The 10,695-nt window shown below is 55.1% G+C and overlaps 1 protein-coding gene across 1 annotated transcript; it reads right to left on the bottom strand.

Moving 5' to 3' along the window:
* Positions 1 to 2,651: 2,651 nt before the first annotated feature.
* Positions 2,652 to 10,156, bottom strand: LOC308625316 (uncharacterized protein). Its single transcript, XM_081249331.1, has 2 exons — positions 10,018 to 10,156; positions 2,652 to 3,512 (listed from the first exon to the last, which is right to left on the bottom strand). The coding sequence occupies exon 2, from the start codon at positions 3,472 to 3,474 to the stop codon at positions 2,842 to 2,844; it is 633 nt and encodes a 210-aa protein (XP_081105457.1). The 5' UTR covers positions 3,475 to 3,512; positions 10,018 to 10,156; the 3' UTR covers positions 2,652 to 2,841.
* Positions 10,157 to 10,695: the final 539 nt, after the last annotated feature.

Raw genomic sequence — 10,695 nt, 5'->3', positions numbered from 1 at the left:
TGACCCTGGGCTGGACCCTGTGGCACTTCTCCTTTGCTGGATGCCTTGAGGTCGGGGTTTTTCAGGAAACAGGACAGATGTCCTGGAAGGGCCCGGGAGGCCGTGGGGAAAGACGGGAATTCCTCCCCATGGGCTGCTTCTTAGTGCAGCAGCCAGTGCTGGGGGTATGGGGCCAGCAGTGGCCACCTTGGGGGCCCCGTGAGCCGGCTCCCTGCCCCCTCTGGCCAGTCTCTCCGTCCCCCGCAGATGGCTCGCCCCTGTGCAGCCACACCGTCCTCCACGTCCAGGCTCCCTCGGCCCTCGCGGCAGAAGCTGCCTGCCGGTGCTTCCATAAACCTAGAGTCCTCTCTCAACCCCTGTAGGTAGTTAGCCAGTCTTTGTGTTAGCCTCTCCCTATTCAAATGACCGGAGAGCGTTTTGCCCCTGACTGAACATACCAGTAACCCCCGCGGGGCCCTTGCTCGTCCCTCTGCCTGGAATAGTCTTCACCTGGATGAGTAGATGCTCAGACGTGGCTATCCACTGACCACTCCGCGTCCAGTCCTTCCTGTGGTCAAGCTGAAGCCCTGAGCAGCCTCCATCTACAGACCTGACCACTGGGCACCATCGCCTGCAACCAGATGAGCCCAGGACAGTGGGGGTGAGAGGCCTGCTTGTGATACAAGCCAGACCTTGATTCCAACTCTGTGAACCTGACTGAGAGCCGTGTCACCACTGCCTACAAGCCCCAGAAACAGGCCCAGATTCTCTGAGACCACGTGCTTATACTCCCATGGTCTACAAAAGTACTTCTTGAGTCCCTAGTATGTACCCGACACTGTTCCGGGCGCTGGGCAGATAGAAATGCTTGGCTCTGATTCTGCCCTATGATGCCCCACCCGTCCCAGGAGTAACCCGTCTTCTAACAAAACCAAGAATGCACTGGGTGAAGCCTCACCCACAGGCTGGAGTCTCCCCACAGCCCAGCTGAGGTTCTAAGCGGGGCTGCACAGGCCCTGCCCACAGTCTGCACAAAGACGTCCAGCCTGGGGGGGGAGTCGAGGTGCATCTGGAGGCTTTGTGCCTGGAGGCGGGGGTGGGGTGGGGTGTGAGCCCAGCAAGGTCACGTATCTGTGACCGTATGTGCAACGGAAGGTGCTGGGCCCTCAGGTCCTGCCTTGCTGGGCCCAGCGCAGAGCCAGTGGGTCATTCAGGACGCTGAGCTGGCCCATGCAGGGGCTCCCTTACCCAGGGAGGAGGGGCAGACGCAGCAGTGGCCTCAGTCCCTGGCACAAGCCGCTTCGGCTGGGGCTGGGCCGGCTGCTGGAGAGAGCAAAGGAGAATCGTCTCCTGGGATGGAAGAAAAGCACGCCTCCACAGACGCATGAAAGCTGAGACCACCCAGCTTCCGCCGGCTCCTGTACCAGGTGGGGCCCTGGTGTCAGTGTGCTCGTTTTCTATGCTGGGCAACAGATTTCCACAAACCTAACAGCTTACAACAACACACCTGTAGTGACCCACAGTTTCTGTGGGTCAGGAGCCCAGGCGGAGTCCTCTGCCGTCTCCTGAAACTGCCATCCACGGCACACTGGGCTGTGTTCCCATCTGGGGGCTTGACTGGGGAAGAAGCCACTTCCAAGTTCATTTAAGTTGTGAGCAGAATTCGATTCCTTTGCGGTTGTAGGACTAATGCCGAAAGCTCAGCTTCTCTGCACGAGTGCCACATCGAATCTCACAGACAGAGTTTTGGGTGAAGCAGAAAAGAACAGCTTTATTGCTTTGCCGGGAAAAGGGGGACACGGTGGGCTCCTGCCTCGAAAACTGTGTCCCAACCCCAGAGGATTTGATGAGGGGCTTTATAACGTGGTTCATGGCTGGGGCTGCTGACAGACGAGGGGGTGTGCAGGGTCTCAGGTGGTCAGTCTTCTAATCCTGAAGAGCTTCTCCGGTCCCGTTAGTCTCGCCTCAGGTGGTCTTTGGCCGGCTCCTCCCTTGATGAGCAACTGTTCGAATCTGCCCTTTGGAAGCCGGGGAAGGTCATGGAGGCTAGAACCTTGCCCACAAGAGATGGGGGACCATAGGGCCTCTCTCGGTTTCAGGACTGAGGTCCCCGTTTTGCTGCTGTCCATCAGCTGGGGGCCCCTCTCACCTCGAAGAGGATGCCTGCACTTCCTTGCCGTGCTCCTACCCCCAAAGTCCCTCCCTTCAAAGCCAGTAAGGGAGAGTCTTCTATCTCACAGGCGTGACATCTGGTGGGTTAGAAGCAACTCATGGTTCCTGCCTGAGCTCAAAAGGGAGGGATTACACAAAGGCATGGACATCAGGGCGGAAAGTCTCTGGGGGACACCTGATCTGCACAGTCAGCCTCAGAACCGAGGCTACACGAGGGGGAAATCCCAAGCACGTCCACCTAAGTGATTTGGGAGCATCACGCTGGCGGGGAGAGCACAGGTGGGGCTGCGGCTCCACCCTCTGCATTTACAGCGCATCCCGGGGGCCCACCAACCTCCTTGGACCTTGGCGGCTCTCAGCTCCTCCGATCTATCAGAAGACGCTGGAAGAACAAGGCGGGAAGCTCTGCGTCACGGGCCCCGGGGAGGATCTTGGACCTGTCACCACATGCCCCCCCACCCCCACCCCCAGTTAAACAACCCGAGCCTGGCTGTGGGCAGGGGACGTAAACACACACATTTATTTTGCGGAGGAGGAAAGCGAAGGTCGGCGGGAGGAAGCCCCACGAGGACAGAGCTCGGAGGGACCCAGACCCCCAGCGTCAGCCGGGACAGAACGTGGCGCTGGGCCGGCCCTGGAGCAGGTAGTGGTGGACGCTGTAGAAGAAGAAGCCGGAGCAGAAGAGGATGATCACGATGGACACGGCGATGAGCGTGTAGATGGACACGCGCTTCTCTGTGGGGCCGCGGATGACGCAGAAGAAGGGCCCGGGGCAGCTGTCAGTGCTGCAGTGGACGGTGGCCTGGCTGACCAGGGGCGGGTGCTGGTACCTGAGCAGGAACAGGAACACGCACTGCGCGCCCACCTGCAGCAGGAAGTACAGCAGGGACACAGCAGCATCTCCTCCCAGTAGAAGTTGGGGGCGGCCGTCTTCGGGGAGGGCACCTGCTCCCGGATGCCCACCACGGAGCCCTCCTCCACGTCCCCTGCCACCGACTCCACCGACCTGGCCTTGATCTGCTTGTGCCGGACCTGGGCCATGAAGAACTCCATGAGGAAGCAGAAGAAGGAGAAGCACCCCAGCCCCACGGTGAGGCTGCTGAAACGGTTCTCAAAGCACTCGGCCAAGCAGCGGCAGGTGATGTTGCCGTGGCACCAGAAGTCCTCGTGGATGAGGGCCCGGGGCATGGGGACCACATACACCACCACTTCGTACACAGCGATGAAGCCGAACCGCAGCTGCTGCCCCACGTGGTAGCCAGACTTGTTGCCGGCCACCGAGTACAGCACAGGGATCAGGGTGGCCACCGCTGCCCCAGCCATCACCTCGGACGCTCAGGGTCGGGAAGGCTCCGGCCGGCCTCGGGAGGGGAGGGGAGAGAAAACAAGAGCAAAGGGTCAGAACGTGTGAGCACGTGCCGGGCGCCCAGGCACATCCCGAGAGTCTGCTCGAGTCGGACCACCACCAGCAGTGGCTTCACATCGTGACCACGGGTACCTGCACTCCCCGGACGTGGTCCTGCCTCTCTCCACCCGCAGCCCAGGACAAAGGCTGCCCACCTGGGGGCACACCCAGCTGCTTATTATTACACATGTAACTCTCCTCTCCGCTTTGATAAGCCTCTGGAGGCCAGGAAATCACCCTGCTCACGTTTGCAATGCCCGTGTTGTCCACACAGACTATCGCCCACAACACGGATGAACTAGACTTGATACTTGGATGAGGGAAGGAAGGAACAAAAAAGTGACTTCAGCAACTCTGGGTGTGTCTGGCTGTTCTGGAAGCCCCACGGCAATCTATACCTTGTATCTTTGCCAGGGAATTTCCTAAGACTGGAGCCAGAAGGAGTACAGCGCTCCCTTCTCTCTCCTGCACCTTAACCTTGGCTCCATCCACAACGCTCCGAAGGGCACCTATCACCAGAATTTGTCTATAATAATAACAAGGGAATTCCCTGGAGGTCCAGTGGTTAAGACACCACGCTTCCACTGCTGGGGGCCCAGGTTCGATCCCTGGTCGGGGAGCTAAGATCCCACAAGCCACATGGTGTGGCCAAAAAAAAATTGGTATAATAATAATAAAACACAGACCACCTACGGACCGCCTACCGTTGGCCTATATATGTGCCGGAGGTTTAGACACATCACCTTAACAGAAGAGGAAAATGCTTCACATCTTTATCAACTTAACTTGGGTAATTGTCAGGGTTTGTCCTCTTGCATATGTTCATATAAATGACAGTGACCAGTTATTTAACTTGAAGTTTAAAGTATTTAACAAATGCCTTGGGTGTTTTTTCAATTGTGGTAAAATATACATAACACAGGGCTTCCCTGGTGGCGCAGTGGTTGAGGGTCCGCCTGCCGATGCAGGGGACACGGGTTCGTGCCCCGGTCTGAGAGGATCCCACATGCCGTGGAGCAGCTGGGCCCGTGAGCCATGGCCGCTGAGCCTGCGCGTCCGGAGCCTGTGCTCCGCAACGGGAGAGGCCACAACAGTGAGAGGCCCGCGTACCGCAAAAAAAAAAAATATATATATATATATACGTAACACAAAATTTACCATTTTGACCATTTTTACTGGCATTGTGTACATTCTCATTGTTGTGTAACCCTCGCCACCACCCATCTCCAGAACTTCCTCATCTTCCCAAACAGAAGCTCTGTCCCCGTTACACACTAGCTCCCCACCCCCTCCCCCCGCCCGTGGTAACCAACATCTACTTTCTGTCCCTATGAATTTGGCTATTCTAAGGACCGCCTTGAAGAAGAAAGATATAGTGTCTGTCCTTTCGTGTCTGGCTTATGTCACTTAGCAAAGTGTCCTCAAGGTGCACCCACATTGTAGCCTGTGTCATAATTTCCTTTTTTGAGGCTGAATAACGTTCGCATGTATGGTTGGACCATATTGTGTTCATCTATTCATTCGTCCATGGACACTTGGGTTGCTTCCACCCTTGGGCTCTTGTGAATAGTAACACCGCCATGAACGCAGGTGTGCAAATATGTTCGAGCCCTGCAATCACCTCTTGCAAGTCCAGACCCAGAAGTAGAACTGCTGAATAATGTAGTTCTTTTTCATTTCTTTCTTTGTTGTTTTTTTTTTTTTGGCCATGCTGTGCAGCTTGTAGGATCTTAGTTCCCCGACCAGGGAGTGAACCGGGATCCTCGGCAGTGAAAGCGCCGAGTCCTAACCACTGGACCGCCAGGGAATTCCCCAATTTTACATTTTTATCAGCAGTGCACAAGGGTTCCAATTTCTCCACATCCTTGCCAACGCTTGTTATTTTCTGGGGTTTTTTTAAAATGCTTTGCATTTTTATTGAAAAATTGTCACAGAATGCTGAAGAGTCTCTATTTATTTTTTAATTTATTTATTTTTGGCTACATTGGGTGTTTGTTGCTGTGCGTGGGCTTTCTCTAGTTGTGGAGAGCGGGGGCTACTCTTCGTTGTGGTCTGTGGGTTTCTCATTGCAGTAGCTTCTCTTGTTGTGGAGCACGGGCTCTAGGCATGCGGGCTTCAGTAGTTGTGGCACACAGGCTCAGTAGTTGTGGCACACGGAATCAGTAGTTGTGGCACACAGGCTCAGTAGTTGTGGCTCACAGGCTCTAGAGCACAGGCTCAGTAGTTTTGGTGCACGGGCTTAGTTGCTCTGCAGCATGTGGGGTCTTCCCCGACCAGGGCTCGAACCCGTGTCCCCTTCATTGGCAGGCAGATTCCTAACCACTGCGCCACCAGGGAAGCCCTGAAGAGTCTCTCTTTTTTTTTTTTTTTTTGCAGTACGCGGGCCTCTCACTGTTGTGGCCTCTCCTGTTGCGGAGCACAGGCTCCGGACGCGCAGGCTCAGCGGCCATGGCTCACGGGCCCAGCCGCTCCGCGGCATGCGGGATCCTCCCGGACCGGGGCACGAACCCGTGTCCCCTACATCGGCAGGCGGACTCCCAACCACTGCGCCACCAGGGAAGCCCCCTGAAGAGTCTCTTTAAAAGGCACCTAAGACTTAGCAATGTTTTGAAGTTACCCCCATATCAGGTCCCAGGCAAGCAGCCCACACGTGGGAAGCTTGAGAGTCACCTGCCGAGGCGCTGGCACTGATGGGGGACAGTAGTCGAGGGGTGGAGGTGAAGGGGCCAGTGGGGAGCACGTCGGGCGCTGCGCTGAGCCGACAGTCAGGCACTCACAGTCTCCCTTGATCCTTAGAGCAATCTCGTGAGACGAACAGTCTCGCTTTCCAGCTTCGAAAAGTGAGGCTCAGAACATTAACTCCCTCCCGGCAGACAGCCCAGCACAGGGAGGCGCCGGGGTAGGAACCAGGACGGTGGAACCCAGAGCCCGGCCTTGGGACAAGCTCAGGGGAAGAAAGGGGACCCCATGTGGCCACACCTCACCTGCCGCTCCCGTGGGAAAAGGAAAGGCCGGGCTCCAGGCCCAGACCTCCTGGCCCCTCTTCCCTCGGGACGGCTTCGTGGCCCCAAATAAAGAGCCGAACTCCGGCGACACGTGCCGACCGGTGACTAGGCCCACGGCAGCAGCTGAGCTTCTGCAGGGACGGAGCCTGGCGGGACCACCTGCGCCCCTGCTTCTGCGGCCACAGCGCCGAAGCCCCACCCGGCCTCCCCCTCTCCGGTCCCGGAGCCCAGGGGACCCTCCTTCCCCCCAACCGCCCCGCTCCTCCGAATCTGCCCCCAGCTGCCCACTGGCCGCGCGCCTGCCCGTCCCCACGGTGCCCACGAATCCCCGCGCTCGGAAAAGCAGGTGGAGGCGCCCTCGGGTCGGGACTCCCGGAGTTTAGAAGGGGGCGTGGCGTCGAGGGCCTGTTCTGGAGGTTGAGCTTCCGCCAGCTCCTGCATTCAGATGCCCCAGTGGCTGAGCCTGGAGGGTCGACAGGGAGGGTCCGGAAGCTCCTCATTCCTGGCGACCTCCAAGCTCCCCAGTCTCGTCTCATTGCAGCGGAGCACGCGGAGGAGCGAGGGCCCCGCTCCTTCCCACTGAGTCCAGGTCGCAGCCCCGCCGGCCTCCCCTGCCCCGGGGGCGGCCTCGCGGATCAGCCCTCTCTCCCTGCATCCTCGGCAGAAGCCCCTCACGGCGCCCCCATCCCCCTTCAACGCGCTCCTCCCCCAGCTGAGCTCCTGGGCGGAGAGCGCGGGCGTCTGGCGACTGCTCAGGCCGTCCCCACCGCTCACCTCTGGTCCCCTCACCCCCTCCCAAGTGGCGAGTCAGGATCTCCGTCTCCACTAGAGGAATGGTGTGCTTGCTTTGACCGAGCGACGAGAATGACTAATTCACTGTCTTCTTTCGCCGGAAATCTCAGCACTATGCGTTCAATGGCGGCAATTCCATTAGACTAGGTTCATGGCGTATTTATTTTCCTGCCCTGATACTTTCAATTCTAATTGTGTTTTTATGGTTTGATGTCATAGGTCATATTCTAAGGTACCATAAGTTCTTTGGAGCCAAAATGTACAAAGGGGCAAGAAAAAAACCCACCTGGATCAATTTGTGTTCAAAGAGGAATTCCAAAGGAAAGATGATGTCAATTCTGGTCAAAAATATAGGGGGAAAATGGTACCCAGTGATTCAGCTCTAAACCCTCGGTGCCCGGCATGAAGTGAAAAAGATGACTATGTAGGATATATTCATGGTTATTGATATTAAGTGTATTGAAATATAGTCGACAATATTGTAACAGCTTTGTGGTGATGGATGGTAACTGCTCTTACTGTGGTGACCATAATGTATAAAAATGGAGACTCACTACATTGTACACCTGAAACTAATGCAATATTGTAAATCAACTATATTTCAATTTAAAAAGTGAACTTTAGGGCCTCCCTGGTGGCGCAGTGGTTGAGAGTCCGCCTGCCGATGCAGGGGATACGGGTTCGTGCCCCAGTCTGGGAGGATCCCACATGCCGCGGAGCGGCTGGGCCCGTGAGCCATGGCCGCTGGGCCTGCGCGTCCGGAGCCTGTGCTCCGCAACGGGAGAGGCCACAGCAGTGAGAGGCCCACATACCGCAAAAAGAAAAAAAATAAAATAAAAAATAAAAAGTGAACTTTAGGGCTTCCCTGGTGGCGCAGTGGTTGAGAGTCCGCCGGCTGATGCAGGGGACCCCGGTCTGGGAAGATCCCACATGCCGCGGAACGGCTGGGCCCGTGAGCCATGACCGCTGGGCCTGCGCGTCCGGAGCCTGTGCTCCACAACGGGAGAGGCCACAACAGTGAGAGGCCCGCGTACCGCAAAAAAAAAAAAAAAAAAAAGTGAACTTTAGCTTACATTGGTGATGCTTTCCACTGGTGGCACAAAGCAGCACTGTACCCTGAGAACTGTGTAGAGTCTGCCGCAATTAGGACAGGCTACACCTTAGAATCACCTGGGAAATGAAAAAACACTTATGAGCAGACACCCCCCCCACCCCCACCCCACCCCAGACCAACTGAATCAGTGTGGAGTGGGTGGGGCAGCACCCTGTGATCCTAACATGTCCCCGGGGGATTTCAAAGGCACGCCCCCTTTCCAAGGGGCACAGCTGCATAGGCCCCTCGGAGCCTGGGAGCAGGGTCAGCAAACTAGGGCCTTGTTCCAAATCTGGCCACCAGCGGAGCTGAGATGGTTTTTACACTTCTAAGTGGTTGGGGGAAAATATCAAAAAAAAGAGGAATAATACGTTGGGACGCATGAAAAGTACATGAAATTCAAACGTCAGTCTCCATAAGTAACATTTTCTTGGAACATAGCCACAATCCTGCGTTTACCTACTGTCTCTGGCAGCTTTGGGGGTGTAGGGCAGAGTCAAATATATGGCTGCAAAGCCTAAAACATCTACTCTCGGACCCTTTGCAGAAAGAGCTTGCTGACCCCAGCTTGAAGGGAGTGGGTCTCCAGAGCCCAGCGCCCCTGTGTTGTGTTCCAAGAACTTCCCCATCTGGGAAGGTGCCAGAGGTCGAGGGTCAGGTGCGGGGAGATCCTCCTCCTTTCCCACCTCTTCTTCCCACCTGCCCTTCTCTCACTTTCAAAAGAGAGGGAGGCCTCTCACCAGCCCCGGGGCATAAAAACCTCCTAAGCAAAGGAACAATTCCAAATACCCGAGTCTAGTAAGATTCCGATGACACGTTTTCAAGTCAGGAGGGTTCCAAATATTGCTTTACCAAAACTGAAAAGGACTCCATCAAGTTTCCAGCTGCCAAATCATTAAAAATATTTGGTGACAGATGGCTATGTGATTTTAGGCACATAACTCAGAAGGCGTTCAAAGAATTGAGTAACATGGTTATGACAGAGCTAATGACATAATTATGTAAACGAGGTTTTCTGAGTTTTACAGCTGAAATATTTAAAATGCTGAATGTCCCATTCTGTGAATAAGCAGTTTTTGTCCACAGATACATGAACTCAGTTGGAGGAAAAGCCATGCATCTCATTAAGAAGTGAAGTTCAAGGGCTTCCCTGGTGGCACAGTGGTTAAGAATCCGTCTACCAATGCAGGGGACACGGGTTCGAGCCCTGGTCCGGGAAGATCCCACATGCCGCAGAGCAACTAAGCCCGTGTGCCACAACTACTGAGCCTGCGCTCTAGAGCCTGCGAGCCACAACTACTGAAGCCCACATGCCACAACTACTGAAGCCCGCACACCTAGAGCCCGTGCTCCGCAACAAGAGAAGCCACTGCAATGAGAACCCCGTGCACCGCAACGAAGAGTAGCCCCCACTTGATGCAACTAGAGAAAGCCCGCGTGCAGCAGTGAAGACCCAATGCAGCCATAAATAAATAAAAATAAATAAATGTGAAAAAAAACCCAAATTGTTAAAAAAAAAAAAAAAGTGAAGTTCAAGTAACAGTTTGTTATCATGTTTCATGAGGACTTACCAGAACTCACGTTATCGTTGCATTATTTTGATCACTGACTCCCGGTCATCGTCATTGTGAAATGATGGGCTTGGCTTCTTCCTGGCTGTTGACCAGAACTCTCTCAGCTCTTGGCCGCCTGGGCCTTTCCATGGGCAGCGCACAGCAACCGGAAAAGGGTTGAGCAACCCCAGGTCCGGGTCTTTCGTAGCCTAATCTTGTCAGTGACTCCCCATTGTCTTTTGTCTCATCCCACTCATATGCTATTGCTGGAAACAGGTCACTAGGCCCAGCGCACACTCAAGGTAGGGAGATACAGAAGAAAGCAAATACCAGGAGGTGGGATGGGGTGGGGGACATCTCAGAAGCTGCCTACTCCTAATGTCAAATTTTAGTAATTATAGCCTCTACATGTTTACACTTAGGATGAAAATTTTCAGGTGTCATCTTAAAAATGTATGGAAGGATGCAGAGTTTTCCAAAATTCTTTTACAATAAACAAGTAAAAGTGTTTGGAGACAGCGGAGCTCCAGGCCTAATGCAGCTGGGTGCTGTCGGGCAGAGGGGGGGTCAGACGGTTGCCAGGGGTCTGCCAACAGCGGGCAAAGGGCAAAGGGTGAGGGGTGCTTTGGACAGCGAGAAGATCCACCTCCCCAGACCTGGGAAGCCTGTCTACATTACAAGGACTAAGCGCGTCTG

This window comes from Mesoplodon bidens (genome assembly GCF_964165515.1).
Source record: "Mesoplodon bidens genome assembly, chromosome: 11".
Lineage (NCBI taxonomy): Eukaryota > Metazoa > Chordata > Mammalia > Artiodactyla > Ziphiidae > Mesoplodon > Mesoplodon bidens.
Note: the sequence above shows the minus strand (reverse complement) of the source record. Positions and strands in the feature narration are given on the sequence as shown.

Excerpts from the sequence above, each read along its gene's own strand:
- LOC308625316 (XM_081249331.1), bottom strand. The coding sequence starts at position 3,474 with ATGGCTGGGGCAGCGGTGGCCACCCTGATCCCTGTGCTGTACTCGGTG.